We start from the raw sequence: 16997 nt of genomic DNA, 5'->3' as shown, positions 1-16997 counted from the left end.
GGAACAAGAGCCGTAGGTCAGAGCCGCGTGGCCTTGGGCAAGCGCCAGCATGGGGACACGTGGGGATGTCCTGACTCCCCAGAGCACTCAAGAAAAGGTAGCCGCCGGAACTAAGAGCAGTCCCCACACTCAGTGCTGAGTCCTAACAACGGAAGGTTAGATGGACAGCAGCTGAGTCTCAACTACTAGAAAAAATCTGGACAATATTTCTGACAAAGCAACTTGGAAGATAATTTTCCCAACAAATCTACAGGCCCTCTGGCAGGGTGCAGAAGCTTACCCTGTGGAAGGGAGCGGCGGTGCTATGCCCAGCGCGGCTGGAGGACCAGTGAGCGTCAGGGACGGTGTGTCACCAGGTCATAATGAGACAAACAGAAGGCAAGCATCTATAGAAAGTTCTAGAGCAACTTGAAATAGTAATTCTTAGGCCTGGTGGAGTTCATAAAAACAATCTGGCTCATATTTCACATATGTTTAAAAAAAATTTCTTAAAAAAAAAAACAAAAAACTTTTTTCTACTAATTGCCCTTTGTTTTACGAGGGTATCACATCTACAGTGGTTTAGGAAAAAACCCAGAAACTGACCCTTCCTCACTGACAGGCTGCCTCTTGCCCCCAGCCTCCACATCCTGGGAGTACGCGCAGGTCCGGCCAAAGCAGAGGCCTTGTTGCCTAGCTGCTAAAAATAAGCCTCTAATGGGAGCTCTTCTACCAGCAAAAAGGAATTATGGCTTATTTGTAACAACCAGCAAATCTAATAGAAGCGATGCTTCCTTGCAGAACCCCTGAAAGTGGCTCACTCTCTCACTGAGTCTGTTACGTTGTTTTCGGTCCGGAGCGGCTGGAGGGCACTCGGGACGGTCTTTGGGAACTCTGCAGGATGTGGGATAGGATCTAGGAGTTTAGAGTCTCAGCAGCGCAGCCACACAGGGGCTATGGAGAACAAGCTGGGAGACAGAGAAAGGCCCTTGGAGAAAGTACCGTGAACTCCCTACTTGCCCACCTGAATACGAGCTACACATCTTACTCCTCCACCCAGCCCCAGGAGAAAACTATCACCTACGCTCTACAGAGAATGTAACTATGCTATAGATGAACAGATTAATAAATGAAAGCAGAGAGATTAAACAATTTTTAAGGGGTCATTAATAATTAGGATTTTTAATTCTCATTTGGCTGACTCTGGAGTCTGGATTCTTTCTAGTAACGCCTTCTTGAAAACGAGAGTCCAAGCCAGGAATGATCACTCTGAGTGCCAACACGTAGTGTGCTCACCATTTTCCTGCCACCTCCCATGTGCCTGGCCCCTGGCTCCCCCCAGCCTGCCATGGCCTAAGGCGTCCTGGGTTGTCTGTCCCTCTCAGTGCGCTGCGGTGGTCTTTCTGTCGTTTGTCCCTCTCCGTGCGCCGTGGTGGTCCTTCTGTGCTCAGGTGTCCTTGGGCCCATGTGCTAGGCATGCTGGCTTCCTGGAATGTCTTCCCCAGATGTCCCTGGGCTGACCCTTGCTGGGTCCTCCAGCTACTCAGCCCTCCCCAAAGGCTGCATGTGCTGGGCCTCCCCTCCCCCCTCCCCTCCTGGGCCTCCCCTCCCCCCCCCCTCCCCTCCTCCCCTCCCCTCCCCTCCCCTCCCCTCCCCTCCCAGTCCTCTCTGTCACAGTCGGGGCTCTGCCTGGTACTCCCGCTCGGAGGAGGCCCCCGTTTCAAGTATGCACTTGCCCTCAGACCTACCACCTACAAGGCCTACCTTGCGAACACCCGAATCAAAGACAGGGTTGGGACTATCCGACCGCCCTGTGACCCTGGTACCGATTTGATCTTGAAGCCACAACGACAACAGGGAAGTATTCTCACTTACGGAGAGCAATACTAAATTCTAATGGGAAACAGTGACACACGCTACGACCTTACCAATTATGCCTTAAGTAGGGACTGACTCTGGAATGAGGGGTTGGCCCAAACCCAAGCAAAATGTCGCACATTATTCATCGTGTCAATGTCCTCACGAGTTGTTCTTAAAAAACAAACAAAAAACCCCTCCCCAAACCCTAAAATACGTAACAAAAAAGGTATTACAGACGACATCTTTAAAAATAAAAGCAGGCGAGGACCTATTCAGTATGAAAGTCTGCGAGACACACTTCAGAAGAGGAACACGATGTTATGAGGTACATAACGAACACTGAAAATGAAGAAAGGAAATGCTTTTTAAAAAGTCACACGTAGATCACTTATGCCTCAAAATGGGGCGAAAAGCAACAGAAAATCCGAGGAAATCCGAGTTCATGTGCTGGATACTGGAAAACAGAAGAGCAGGGTCTAGGAATCACCCGCACATGTGCAGAGAGCACACGACCGCCACGCTCAGCGAAGGCGACGGCACTAGAGCCAGGCAGGCATCTGGCAGGGAAGGGAGATGCGCACTTAAAAAACACGGCGAGCAGTAAAGGAGGCCGGGACAAACCCTGGGGAAGGTCCTGAGCTCCGGAGACATGCTCACTGGGGACGCCACAGTGCCCAGGCCATCCCGCAGGCAAGGTGCGGCGTGCACCAGAGCCCCGGGGGTCCCTCCACGCAGCTTCGCAAATAGACTTCGAACACCATCTGCAAGCTGTGTGGGGGCTTGGAAACGTCCTGTGCGTGGGCGTGGGGTCCCCGGACTCACACATTTACCGAAGGCACCGAACCGTACCTGATCCAGGCCTGTTCGTGCACTGCACGGAAACCATGTCCATGACAAGAGAAAGCCTCCCAGCGAGCCATCCGGGCCCCGAAACCACTCAGAAGATGGGGTCGGCACTGAGCTCAGGAGCTGCGTCCCACGGCTCCAGTCCGTTAGAGCGGGTGGGGATTTCTGAGAACCATCTCCTGACCCACGCCGTTAGTCAGGCTCATCCTCTGCCAGTGGCCCTCCCTGGACTTGTCTTCCCTGCAGATTCAGCCTTGGCTCGACTGATCTGGCCGCTGGCACCGCCCTTGACCCCTTGCTGCGTGCAGTACCCCAGCAGATGAGCAGCGCGGGCCGGTCGGCCGCGGCTCGGAGACAGCGCTCGGGTCTCGCGTAGTCGGTTGTACACAAGGCGACGGTATTCAGATACCTCAGCTCCAGTCTGGAGAATCGGGAAATACCGACTTTCGAAATCCCACGTCCGTGCAGGCAACAGGCTGTCTGGACGAACGTCCGAGAGGGGCCGGGGGCCAGGCGTTTGGGCGGCCCAGAGCGGCTCCAGGCCGACCCGTCAGACTCCTGTGGGGACAAGCACCTCCGTCCGCAGCTTGTCCTGCGCTGCCGTCAGCTTCGATTTCAGTCACGGAGACTCTCGAGGGTTGGAAACTCCTGTTTGAAAGGCAGTCCCTCTGAGTGGCTGGCCACACTTCAGACCCTGCTGTGGGGAGGACGCGAGCACCCCCGCACGATGCTGCCTCGCACCTCGAGGGCGCGGACGGTGCGGCAGCCAGGACGGACCCTGCGCAGGTCCCCAGGCTGCTCCCGGCTCTGTCACATGCTAGCTGGGCGACGGCAGGAATCTTCTCTGTCCTAAGATGAGGGTGGTACGGACTGGGCATGCTCCTTTTTATCCTTGTCTCCAAAATTTACAAAGCACCAATGATCAAAAATTTAATTTAGTTTAGTTTAATTTTCATTTGATCTTGCATTTGAAGCAAGTGACTCTCATGGCAGAGCGCGGCCGAGCTGAGGTGACGTCTGCATTTACACCCGTGCATACGAGCGGCCGTGCTTTGCTGCAGGAACACCGCCGCTCTTCCTCTGGGACGCTCCTAGACCATGACCTCGCCCGTGGCGTGCACACCACACTAGGCCGGTTTTCTAAAGTAAAAAAAATATTGATTTCTGAAGCAAAAACCCTTCAAGAATTGCGGGTATAGAACTCCCGACCCCTCTCCTCCTTGTGGGGCGGCTGTGCGGACAAGCTGACTTCACTTATGACAAGTACGTCGGACGGGGACCGGCACTGTGGCATTCGTCAGCTAGGATCGAGGCGTTCAGATGTGAGCAGGTGTGTGCGGAGGACGTGAGCACTAGTCCTGCCTGGCGGTCACGGAGCGGGGGGCACCTGTGCCGTCTGCGGGCCTCCTGGCATGCTGCACGCTCCCGTGCGCGGAGCCCAGAGGCTTGTGCGCTGAGCCCAGCACACTCTGTGAAGGCCACTGACCTCCCTGACAATGAAAACAGGCTTCCCCGAGCCTGTGTGTTTAATTCTCCACAATTAAACAAAGAAACGAGAGCCACACACACAGGACGAAATCAGGGTCGCAGGCTGATGAACGGTGCAGGTCACAACTGCTGCGGCCTAACGCCGTTCCTGCCGCTTGTGGCGTGTCCGTGCCGGGAAGGCTGTGAGCGATCTGAGAACCATCCCCCACACTCACTCTGGTCCCTCAGCGCACAGCTAGACACAGACGCGTCTTCGGGGAAGTTTACTGAACCGAAGCATAGGCGAGCGGCTGTGGACGACCCAAGGAAAGGTAATGATTCCTGAATTTGGGGCAACGGTGGGCGTCCCGGCTCCGTCCCGGCATCCTTCTCAGGCCACTCCAGGAAGACTGATCTAGCCGTGCGGGCTGACAGGGGTGCGCTCTGAGGCTGAGGGCGCAGGAGTCCAAAGGGCCCTCGTGTCAAGAGACACACAGAGACCGCTCCGCCTCACCACTTCCTCTGCTGCAGGAGACTTCAGAGCGGGTGTGGACGTGGGCCGCCAGATACGTGTCGGGGAGGCGCCTGTCGGGCCACAGGACAGGGAATGCCGTGAAGGAGGGCCTGGTGCCCAGACGCCTGGCTACACGCGCTGCACGAACGAGATGCGAGCGGACACTTGTGGGGGAGCTGCTTCTGCGACAACCACAGAGATGTCACACCTCTGAGCCTGTGATGCGCCTACTCAAATCTTAGAAATCTGGCCAGAAAAAAATCCCAGAAAAGCCAATAACCTAGGATCACGTGTGTTTGGGACCGGATGGAAAAGGCTGTCTCCTGTTCTGAAAAAGACCAGCTTTGCCCATCATCTGTACTATGCAGATGCTGGCAGAGCTCCCTAAGCGGAAGACACCCCAATCACTAGAAACACAATTACCAGAAACCTCTCCTCTTTTTCCAGCCAGCGCTGATCTTCCTCCATCTCCTGCTGCTGCCGGATCAACCGCTCCTCCATCAGGTGGGTCGGCAACACCTGCCCGATCCCGCGCAGGTCCAGCGCCGCCGAGTCCTGGGGGGCAGATGATAAAAGAGCACATCATTCTCAGGCTACCTCAGATGCCCTTACTGTTTCCTGTGCTTTTCCAAAAACAAACAACAAAAAACTGAACAGCAAAACAGCAAGGGTGGTGGAAACAGGGTCTCTCAGACCTGGCTCAGCGGAGCGACTCGCCCGAAGGCTGCGGGAGAGCCGCGGCCAAGCACTTCTAACAAGTCCGAGTCCCTCGGCTCACAGCTCCGCTCGTGGGATTTATTCTCAAGAAAGAATCCAGGCCCCCTGGGTGGCTCGGTGGGCTAAGCAGCTGACTTTGGACTGGGCTGTGGTCTCGGGGTCCTGGGATCCAGCCCCGCATCAGGCCCCCGCTTGTGTGCACGCATTCTCTCTCTCTCTCTCTCAAAAGAATGGATGCAAATCTTTAAAAAGAAAGAAAGAAAGGATCCCAGGTCTGTGCGGAGAAGGCACTGCCAACTGCAGTGAAGAACTGAACACAGTCTGGGCCAGAACACAAGGAAGATTAAGCTCAGCCCACACGTGCCACAGAGCAGAGAGCAAGCGTCAGAGGTGCTCACCCCAAGGTCAAGGGCATGGTGGCAGACTACAGGTGCTCCGGGAGTCAAAGAAACAACATTAACGGCTATGGGAGGGGTTCTCGGTGCACCAGGCAAATCTGGTAGGGGTGAAAATGGCCCCCAGAGCAGGAGGCTGTCCCCGTCTCCTTCCCGAGAATTGCTGCATGCATGCGCTAACAATGTGTGGCCCCGTGCGCTGCCTTGCAGGCGGGTGGGCTAATGATGGTGGCATCTCTGTTTCAGTAAAAAGGATTCACAGAACCGGAAACAATTCGAGATGTAGCACCTTAATTTTAGAATTCGGTCATCAAAACGAGTAACTCCTAGGATTCAGAAATAAAAAATACTACAGGCAAAGCTTCATCAGCTAACAACAGAAGCCCAAAAACATGCAGGTTACCTCCACGCTGGGCTGCCACATTGATATCTCCTGCGCTCTGTGATTCCAGGAATCCGTCTGGTCCAAGAGAGATGCCTGGCCTGGGTAGATGCTGCCAGCCATGGCCGTGACCCCATGGGAACCAGGATAGCCAGAGACCTGTGAATGTCGGGCAGCACAGTCATGCTTTCCACGTACAAGGGAGTGACTCAGATGACAGGGAACACCGCGCCAACAGGACAGTGGTGCCCACAGATGTCCACGTGTAGATCCCTGGAGCCTGTGCTACGGGAGCTTACAGGGCAGAGGGACTACCCATGGGCGGTTATAAATTGGGCGCCTAGAGATGGGGAGATGACCGTGGCTCATCGGCGTGGACCTAATGTGTGGCTTCCTTACCCACGTAAGGGGGAGAAGGGGAAATAGGCTACTGCAGTGTGGCCGGAGGGATAGGGCACTGCTGGTTTTGAAGGGGGAAGGGTCAAGGCCAAGGGATGCAGGGGGCCTCTGGAAGGTGGTAAAGGCAAGGAAATGGATTCTCAACGAAAGAAAGGTAATCCATGGAGGCCGCGTAATTAAGTAGTGCAAATATACACTAGGAAGTCAGAAATCATTTACTTTGAAACTCTGCACCCAGGATGCCACAGCATCAGGGGCCACAAAAGCGGCTCAGTGGGCGCTGCTCTAGAGTGCCCCCTGTCTAATGAACTCGGGCTGGCGAGAGACGCAAGGCGGCGTGCTCCAACCGTGATAACCGCGGCGGAGAAAGACGCTCAGAAGGTGCACAGGGAGAAAAGTTCCAAGCAGAAGGAAAATGAAAGGACTTCCGTTACGTGGCTTCCTCCCTCAATCACGAGGGGCGGGGGCAGAATCAGCAGTTTCCGTAACTCACTGGGCTAGTGCTGGGGGGCCAGGGTGTTTGGTTAATTTATTTAACAAGATAAAGCACAGCCAGATCCAGTATTTCCAAACACCAACACGTTCTTCAACAAAGACTTTATCCGGTCTCTAGGCACTGTTTATACCAAAACTGCACACTGACAATATATAATTAATAAACTTTCAAATAAGATGTACAGATGATTCTCCTCACAGTCTACTAGAATCAAAGTAGTTCAATAAAAATTCTACTGAACATAAATGTCCTATCACTACTGTTTTTGGTCAGAAGGGCTACACTCCCGCCAGACAACTTTTAGGAACTTGCACAACAGAGACCGTTCAAGTACCCTGCGACAGCTTTCTACGGAACAGCAGCCCTGTGAAAGGATCGATGAGCATTTTCGGCTAAGAAGGCGCACGAAAGCTCCGGGCGATGTCCTGTAATCATTCTCAGTTACCAGATACGGAAACTTGGGGCCTGGGAGAGTGGAATCTTCCCTCTGCCTGCTGCGAATACAGATGCTTTCATGCAGCCACTGAGCCCTCACTCTGTTCTCCACACTGTTCTGCACACCTGAAGTAGTGACAAGCGAGTGTCCTCACGGGCTTCTGCTCCGGAGGGGCGGCGCCGACGGCCGCACACGGATCCGCATCAGAGCCCAGGTGGTGGAAGGGGCCCAGGCCAGTGAGCCCCGGGTGAGGCCTGAGGGCCCGTGGAGGCCTGCCTTCTGCCTCCTCAGCAGGCGCTGTCGCGCTTTCTCTAAACACGTCTGGGGGCCCAGAGATTCGTGCCTCCTCCGGGCAAGTGGGGCTCAGAGCGGTGTCTCCCCTAACAGGGCTCTCAGTCACGCAGGTCACCTTGGGGTGCTTGTTCACAGCGTGACGCCCCGGGGCCCCCCTTCAGAATGGGCACAGTGGGATCTGGAGGCAGTGGAGCAGGTGAAGGGCCTGCCGTGGACCCGACTGCAGCGTCCGGAGGTCCTACCACCTCTCTAGAGCGGAACGGCCCGCACGCTCCCCAGGACCCTAAACCGCGAGGCGCCTGTCCATACCGATCTAAGGGGCCTGGGTTTAAATCATAGCTGGGAGGCACGGAAAGGAATAAAAATGCTGTCATGTGGCCCACAGCGACCCCGTGAAGGAGGCACGGTAAGCGTGCTTCTCTTTTCGCTCCTTTTTTCTCCTCCTGTCGAAGGAGATGGCAGTTAAAGGAACTTTTAGCTCCTCCCTCTCAGGACAAGGGCCCAAGGACTCCCTGTTGCTTGTTTTGTGTCTCACTCACTCAGTTAAGCGCTTCCCCCTCAAGGCTGGTTCTGGTAACCAAGTAAGCCGGCGGCGAGCATCAGCTCGGGACACAAACGCGCGGCTTCACGAGAGCCACAGCCGACACAAATCACAAGAAGCGATTTATTTCCTGGAAGTGATCTGGCTGATTCTCCAAATGACACGACTATGGGGACACAATCCGTGGCTACACACACATGCACTGGACCACTCCTCAGCATTAGAAAGTTGTGACTTGCTGACACCCTCGTCAGGACGTCACCACAGATGTCGCACCTGTACCAGCCGCTGAGCACACGAGAGGACACCCTGACGATCCACTTATCTCCAAGTCCAGAACACGCAACCCCAACAGCTGGGACCAGTCGGAGCGCGGCTGTGCTGGGCAGCGGGCAACTGACAGGAGGGGAGGGGACCTTCCAGGGCCACAGACAAGCTCTGTCTTGGTGTGGTGTGGGGGACATGCGTGTACATGTCATGACATGCTGTCAGAACACATGTGCATTTCCTCTAAGTAAATTATACCTCCAAAAAGCAAACACTCCCCCTCAAAGCCAAAACATTACTGACTTTGCTTCTGGTCCTTCTTTCTCAAGGACGGTTGTGTCTAGTCTGATAAGATATCTGCCTGCAAGTCTGGCACCGTCCACAACTGGCCAATATGGCATCTTGTCTGAATTTTTAGGTAAATTTGAATGTTATTCTTGCCTTCCAGAAACACCACCCTGTTCATTACTGGCTCTTTGCCCCATATGTCTCCCAAACGGAGGACAAAAATGGGGACGAGGCGGGGCACCTGCCCGCGCTGCTTTAAGGCCGAGGGGCCGATGACACAGCCTTCACTTAGACGGTCACTAAAATGCATTACTCTCTTAGCTTTCTGCTCACCAAATTACAGTCCTATATACAGAAAGAAAGAACAGAAATACCTCCAGAGTCCCTCCCCACCCGCAAGCCTGAAGAACAGAAGGCAAGGCCTTAGTCCGTAACGACGGGCCTACCTGATAATGATTGGTCTGTACCATGTGCTGAGGACTGGGGTAAAATCCTTCGCTGGACCTTGGACTGGGGTAACCGGGTCTGCTGGGCTGTGAACACATCAACAGAGCATCACAGGAATGAGTACTTTGAAAATTTTGTCCAATCTCTATTTTACTGCAAATAACAGAAAAAGGTACTTTTCTCTAAAAGACTTTAACTGGAAAGAATGATAAAGAGCGTCCAGGCACTTCGGTCGGGGAAGCAGTCTTTCCCACAAATGTCCGGGACGGCAGGGCACCCCCACATCAAAACACGGCGCTGGACCCCTTCCCCACAACACACACACGGATTAACTCAAGATGGAGCAGGGAGCTGAGCGGAAGAGGCGAGGCTGTAAACTCGTGGAGAACAGGCACGTCTTTGCAAGCCTGGGTGGGCGATGGTTTCATAGACAGGACCCCAACAGCTCAGTCACTGAGAATGAGAAAGGCACGTTGTACATCACCCAAACTAAAAGTTTCTGTCCTACAAATGGCACCACCAAGACAGAGAGAGGCCACAGAATGGAGCAAAGTGTGTGCACGTCACATGTGAGAATTGTAACCAGAATATACAAAGCCTCTTGCAGCTCCACAGTAACACGACACACAATCCACACCGACAGTGGGCAAGGACTTAAGCAGACGGGAGGGGGGGGCCGATCGATGGCCAACTAGATGTGCGGCGGCTCGGGCACCCAGGAAGAGCCGATTGGGAGGCTTTCAGAGCAGTGGGCTCTGCAGGCTCTGCGGGTTCCTGGCAGTGGGACTGTGAATAAGCCAGGCAGCCAACTGGTTTCTGCTTCTATCAGCTGGGAGCTGAGCTACAGGGACCGGGAAGTTACCTCCAACCTAAAACCCTCCATCCGTTTGTGACCTACATGAATTTAAGGTTCATACCAGAGGAGCGGTTTAGTGTGAAATAGAATGAAGCCCACAAAATCTTCCAAGCCTGACAGATTCACCGGAGTGCAAACCCACTACTCTCCAGCCCAATGGGAGACCAGACTAAAAGGAGATGGACTGAGGGGCCGGCAAGCCCAGAGGAGGCAAGAAACACCTCGGAGACCCCATCTCTTCCCACAGACGCACACGGTCCTGGAGAAACACACGCTCGGCTGGAGTGAAGTCCTGAGCAAGTCTGCGTGTCCGAAAGGAGTCTCAGTACCCAGTCTGCTCACACTGTCCCCGCTGCCCATCCTTTGAGTCTTCTGTGGCGATTTCCTGAACTCTTGTGGTTTCTGCCACCTGACATAGTGCCCTAGTCCCCTGCTCTGGGTGTGTCTCCGACCCCAACTCGGATCGCAGCTGCCTCCATCTGCTTTTGCCCCGCTACCACAGACCTGCGCCATCTCCGAGGCTGGGAGCGCACCCCCCTCCCTTGGGCCGACACTTGGGCAGCCCAGACACGGCTCACCCCAAACTCACCCAAATAGGACCATGGATCCCCAGGACACCTGAAAACAGGCAAGGGACATCAAGGGGGTGTCATAGGCTTTACCCTGTGTTCTGTGGTGGCAATTTCCAAAGTATGCTCCATGAAACCAAGGGGACCACCTTCAGATTTTTATATATATATATATTTTAAGATTTTATTTATTTATTTGACAGACAGAGATCACAAGGAGGCAGAGAGGCAGGCAGAGAGAGAGAGAGAGGGAAGCAGGCTCCCCGCTGAGCAGAGGGCCCAACGCGGGGCTCGATCCCAGGACCCTGGGATCATGACCTGAGCCGAAGGCAGCGGCTTAACCCACTGAGCCACCCAGGCGCCCCTCAGCATAGTTTCTCACTGAAGCCCCTGGAAGAGCAACTCCTGTGTATACTGACAGACGACATTACTTTGTCTTGTTTGAGCTTTACCAAGACTTTTTGTGGTTCTAGACAATCGCACCGCACGAGCTCCATCGTGGCTGTGGGCTGGGCATCCGTTCTGTGTCCCCACACCCGGCCACCTCAGCAGGCGATCCCACCTGCGCGCCTCCCATGGGCGTGCACAGCGTCTTAGCTTCTCATGCACTGAGCAGGCTCCGGGCAGAACTGGATTCTCAATTTACAGTCATCCTACTTCCTGTGTATTTCGCTGGAGGGCCAGTGCGGGACATCACGAAACGCTTCTTACAGAAGTGCAGTGCCAGTGCTCTCAGGGCTGAGAAATGCTTCTGAGGGAGCCACTCTGAAACCCTTCATTTTCAGGACTCCCTTTGTATTTTCAAAAATGACTGAGGACTCCAAGGGCTTTTGCTTGGCTGCAACAGATCTACCAATATTTACATTATTAAAATGAAAACAGACACTTAAAAATAACAAACTAATCACACATTAAAAAACAATCAGTGAGCAGAGTGGCACGCGTCCCACGTGTATGGGCATTCCTCAGGCCTAGCAGAAGGCCGCCTGCTCTCGCCCCGGCTTCCGCACGGCGCCGCGCTGCCTCGCTGCCGCACAGAGAAAATCCAGCCGCACACAGCCGTGCAGCTGAGGGGATGGGAGTGTGGGGAGTCCATTAACAGCTCTGGGCACAGCTATGGGCACTGTTTCTGACATTACGCTCCAACTCAGAAAGTGGTGGTATCTCAAAGGTGACTTGCAGTGTGGAATCTGAAAACCGTGTCGTCATCTGTGATGTTCAGATCTGTCACTCGTCCTGTACCATGAATGGACCTTCCACGTGCGGTGATTCCGTGACGTCCCGCAGTGATCATCTGAAAACACGAGCTGCCGAGGTACGCCGACCTTCGCCACGCCGACCCGTGTCCGTAGACGCATGGAAAAGTCACATCTGTTGATCTCGCTCCGAGCTCATCAGAGAAGTCTCAGAGTGGGGAAGCTGTCAAGGTCATGGTGATGGATATTTTTCAAAATTCTCATCTTTGCTTGAAAACTCAAATTTTATCACCGGCAACAAGGCATCAGTTGTTCTCGAAGACACAGTCTCACTTCTTTCTTGAGAAAACATCTACCAAATGCATGACTCTGCACAACCAGTGTCTGCCCACTCTACTTTGGAGAAAAAGTGGTTTTCCATGAGAAAAGTAGCCACCTCCGCACCTCAGCTGCCTAGCACGGTCTTTCCGGTACTTGCTGCTCCTCCCACGTCACAGCGCTTCATCGAGGTCACTCTTTGGCACCCAGGCGTCTCTCTCCTGCGTGAGCACGGTGGTGCAGAGCGCCGTGACGACCAGCCCGGCGTGGCCCCGCTGCCCGGGCGTGTGCCACGGCGACTGCGACGTGCCGTCTGCAACGGACTGAAAATGTCAGCAGAACGGACGAGACCCATGACGCGTGGACATTATTATGAAACAGATTTTGCTCTCACGGCCCTCTGAGATGGAACTGGAGACCCAGAGGTCCAAGGAACACATTTCTTTGAAAAGTGCTGAAAAGGATATTTTTAGCCAGAGGCTCTCCACTGATCTGCTGGGGGACGTGCAGGACAGCTCGCAGCAATGAAGCGACCCAGGCTGCGCTGCTCCTGGGCAAACTTCTCTGGAGACTGTCATGTGGGAAAAAATTGGTTTTGAGTACCGAAGAAGAAATCGCGAACATGTTTTTAATAATTAGCATGGTAGTTATAATGCTTTTGCCATTAAGTCTTATAACTAAGATTTCACTTTTTTTTTTAAAGATTTTATTTATTTGAGAAACAGAGAGCGAACGCACAAGCAGCGGGAGTGGCAGAGGGAAGAGCAGGGCCCCGCTGAGCGCAGCATTCCACGTGGGGCTCCGTCCCAGAACCCTGGGATCACAACCTGAACTGAAGGCAGACGAAGCTTTGAATTTTGAATCTTGAATGTGGGAGAGAAAAATATTTCACTTTAAAATCTCATTAGGCTACATTACGAGCTTTATTAGTACACAACACTCATTTACAAAAGCCCAAGATCCTGCGTGATCTCAAGAAACTGAGGCGGAATTTGTTGTGCAAAGACAACACAGCTGGCACTCTACAGCCTGAGGAGGCCCCAGAGCTCCTGTCCACAGGGTGGAGGAAATGCCAGGACGCAACGCTGGGTCAGCGCCCTGGAGACAAGGGATCTGCTTGTTGATGGGTCAAATACAGTGCCCATAAAAGCAGAGTTTGCATCCACGGAACACGAGAGAAGGGAAAAACCACATCCAGACCAGATTCTGACTGGCAAGGGAGCCGAATAATTCGTGTACTCGTTGGCATTCATCAGGCGTCTGTACAGTTAACTAGTGTAGATGATTTTCTAGCCACGAAAACTCTTTAATCCACGGGCCGTCGACCTTCTCCTCCCAGTGTCAAAGAGCGAGTGCTCAAGCTGTGCAGCCTGCCTGACCCTGCCGCAGGCCCAGACCAGCCACGAACAAGACACACACGAAGCATGCAATTCATTCTGACAGAACTGATTACACGAGCAGGCAGTGGGTAAGGGGTTGCTGACCCATTTTCAAGGGCAGAACAATGTCTGATTACGGAGAAGAGCCTTACAACAGCCACTTGGAAAACATTCTCAAAACCAGAAAAAAAATGTCTTTGTATTCTAGAATAGGAAAAGCCTAACCTCATATTAGTTTCTAGAAATTAGCCAAATGAAAGCTCTTGAACATGCCACAGACTGAGATACAGGAGAACGCTGAGCACGAGGTTCTTTCATTCTGTGGGCTTGGGGCTGGGTGTGTGCTGCAAGGTGTGGTGGTCCCAGCAAAGGCACGTGGCCCCTGACTCCTCCCTGACTCCCACAAGGGCCCTGATGCAGGACCTCCCGTGGCCTTCACCACACCGCCGGGGCACAGTGACGACAGTGAGGCTGGCACCAGGCAGGGGGACTGCCCAGTCATCAGAGGCCCTGTGAAGACAGCCACGTGGCCCCCAGGCCCGAGAAACCAGCTTGGAGAGCTCTCCCACCTCCCAGGCTTGGACCACTGTCCCGTGCTCCCAACGGGCTCTTAGCTCTCTCAGTTTTCCGTGGGTAGCTAAAGGTTTATGGTTGTTGTTTATCCAGGAGACACAGTGGCATACTGGTTTTGTCACTTACTCACTCAAAGGAACACAGGGCGACAGCCGGCGTGGCCCTCCTCTGCGCCTCAGTGTCTCTACGTGTTCGGGAGGTCAGACAGGGGAGCCCATCACCTCTAAAACTCTGAAAACTGTGTCCGTCACCTGTAGTCACCTTAAATGTGTGATCGTCTCTACTGTTACACAGTTGAAAATACGGACCATGAAAATACAAGCTTTTGGGCATCGTTAAAAAAAAATAGGTACAAGATTTAAATAGTACTTTGCGCTAATAGGCCTCAACAGTTTTCAAAAATAAAATGAAGAACTGTCAGTTTCTTACTATATTTTTAGCCTATCAATTAGCAGGTAAAGCCGATTATCTATTTACATTCCAGAAAATGTTCTAAACTGGATTATTCATGGCAAGTAAGCGACTGTGTGAAAACACCATTCCGTCAAAAGCAAAAGGTGTATAAAGAATTCTTAATCTCATGAGAGCGTTTAGAGGCCAACCATGTCCAAATGAGCGACAGGAAGGCGCTGGCCACGTCCCAGGGGCTGAAGTGTGGAGACGGTGGACGGGCAAGGCCTGGGGATGCTGCCAGCGGGTCTGAGCTCCCAAGGGCAAAGTGCCTGCGGCCCCCAAACCCAGAAGCCAGCCACGGACAGGAGACAGGCAGAGACTGTCTTTCGCCCAAACCCAACCCAAAAGGAATGGGGTTAAGTACAATTTGACTCACTTTAAAATAGAGCGAAATGTAAAGCACTGAGAGGCTGGTTTTAGTCCATCTGAGGTTCTCGCCCTGACTCGATCCTTGGCAAGGCCCCTGACAAGCAACGAAGGAGAGCCCTCCTCCGCACCCACTGTGCTCCCTGAAGTCTGGGGGTCGGGGGTGGGAGCCGAGGGGGAGGCTTTTAAGACCATATCTAATCTAAGGGCTGGAGCCAGAGCCCGGCCTACAGCTGAAATGCAAATTGGGGAGCGAGTGCACGTGAGGATAGCGTGCCCGGCAAAAGAGCAGGGGCAGGGGGCTGTGAGCACCGTTCCTAGGACCACCTGATGTGTGGCCGTGTCCCCGCACACAGCAGCTGCCCACGCCACCCACTGACAGGAGGAGCAATGCCGAGCTGGGGCCGGGGCCTTGGCTACCTTGGGCGGCGCTTCGTCGGACCCTCCGGAGTCCCAGGACACCGTGACCTGTCTTCTGGACTCCATCCTCATTCGCTCTTCCTGCTGGACCTTCTCCTCCTCCAGGATTGTGCTAGAGAGAGAACACATGCTTTATGGGGAGCTGCCGGCCAGAGCGAGCACACACCAGACCCCCCACTTATCTGAGGAGCCCCTACCCGCCAGCTAGAGGGTAACACTAGGGAAAGGGAGAGCAGATCACGTCTAACTGCATGCATGATTCTCGAAGAGCCCCGGTCCCCAGGGCAAGCCCGTTCCCAGCACAGCTGTAGGGGAAGACGAGGCGAGCTCGGGGAAAATCAAAGACAGGCGGGGGGGTGGGGGCGCGGGTAAGATGCCTGTGCACCAAGCTGACTTTGAGCAGAACAGAACCTGCCCTGAGAAGTCCCAGACAGGGCTTTGTCAAGCACAGCCAAGTGACAGGACGGGCTCCTCACACACACACACGGGCCCCCACATCCTGTGACATCAGCATGCTGGGGGACAAATTTGCAATCCGGCCAATACTCCCCCTCCCTTGCCCGCTACCGTCTCCCTAGCTTCCAGCCTGGCCAGTGCTCTGTGTCCCCGGGCTAACGAGCCCTCGGGCAGCCGGGCCGCTGCTACTCACCACCCACCACTGCCCGCAGCGCACAGGCTACCTGCCGCTCCCCCGCCACCCCCCGGCCTGCGCTCCGCTCCTCGGGGCTGCCCCGTTTCCTTAGCCTTGGCCGCCTGCCATCCCGCCAACCCCCCGGAAGGCAGACTGTGTGGGCCCCCTGCCAGCTCCCCCCCACCCGGCCGCAGGACCCCAGAGGGGGGCGCTCGGGGGGCACCAGGTCCCCGCACCCCAGGTCCTCACCGCGGCCGCTGCTCTCTCCCGCGCCCGCAGCCCCCGCTCGGCCTCGGGGAATGACGCTCATTCAGGGCTTCGAGGCTGCGGGCGGAGCGCCGGCAATAACCACCCAGAATTACTCATGAAAGAGTGAGGTCAGCTGCAGCAGCCCCGCTCTAATCTGGGAATTTGCTCAGCTGTTTGAGAAAGACATTCCTGGCTGGCTGGAAGCTGGAGCGGGTGGCTTCTCGCACGGCCGCACGCCCGCCGTCACCCTGAAGTCAGGGGAGCACGGGCAGATCACTCAGATCAGTCGGTGGCTGCTCTGAGTCAGCAGACCCTTACGACGGACCTCAGGGTAGTTCTGTTCTTTTTTTCTTTTAAAGGCACGGCAGGGCTTGCCTCGGGGATGCTGTGAGTGCTTTGGAAAGAAAGCTTTCAGCCAAAAGATTCTACTTCCTCCTGAAAATAGGATTCTGGTTTTCTTCGAGCGCCAGCGGGGCAAGCCCGGCTAAGAGAGGAACCCGGCACCCTGACAAGTTTGGGAGTCAGGGTCGCGCTCCAGCCTGGCAAGGGGTGCGCCGAGCCAGCACTGCTGGGGACCGGGCCCCGGGGCCGGGGATGGGGACTCGAGTCGCTGTGCAGCAGCATCTGCTTGCCTTCTGCTTCCACTGGGCTGAGGGCTG

At 54.5% G+C, this 16997-nt stretch overlaps 1 protein-coding gene across 17 annotated transcripts in view; it reads right to left on the bottom strand.

The window, feature by feature from the left end:
* Positions 1–16997, bottom strand: part of PTK2 (protein tyrosine kinase 2) — a 245677-nt gene that overhangs the window by 19784 nt on the left and 208896 nt on the right. For 16 of the 17 annotated variants that reach the window (XM_044244883.1, XM_044244884.1, XM_044244882.1 and 13 more), the window contains 4 exons: positions 15459–15570; positions 9328–9414; positions 6182–6319; positions 5090–5221 (listed from right to left, as the gene is read on the bottom strand). In XM_044244883.1, coding sequence (XP_044100818.1) covers positions 5090–5221; positions 6182–6319; positions 9328–9414; positions 15459–15570 — 469 coding nt within the window. Of the gene's footprint in view, positions 1–5089; positions 5222–6181; positions 6320–9327; positions 9415–15458; positions 15571–16338; positions 16536–16997 lie in introns of those variants that run through there. The other variant, XM_044244886.1, reaches the window with a different exon arrangement.

The sequence above is a fragment of the Neovison vison genome, chromosome 4, assembly GCF_020171115.1.
Source record: "Neovison vison isolate M4711 chromosome 4, ASM_NN_V1, whole genome shotgun sequence".
NCBI classification, from domain to species: Eukaryota; Metazoa; Chordata; class Mammalia; order Carnivora; family Mustelidae; genus Neogale; species Neogale vison.
This window is presented reverse-complemented; position numbering and strand designations above follow the sequence as displayed.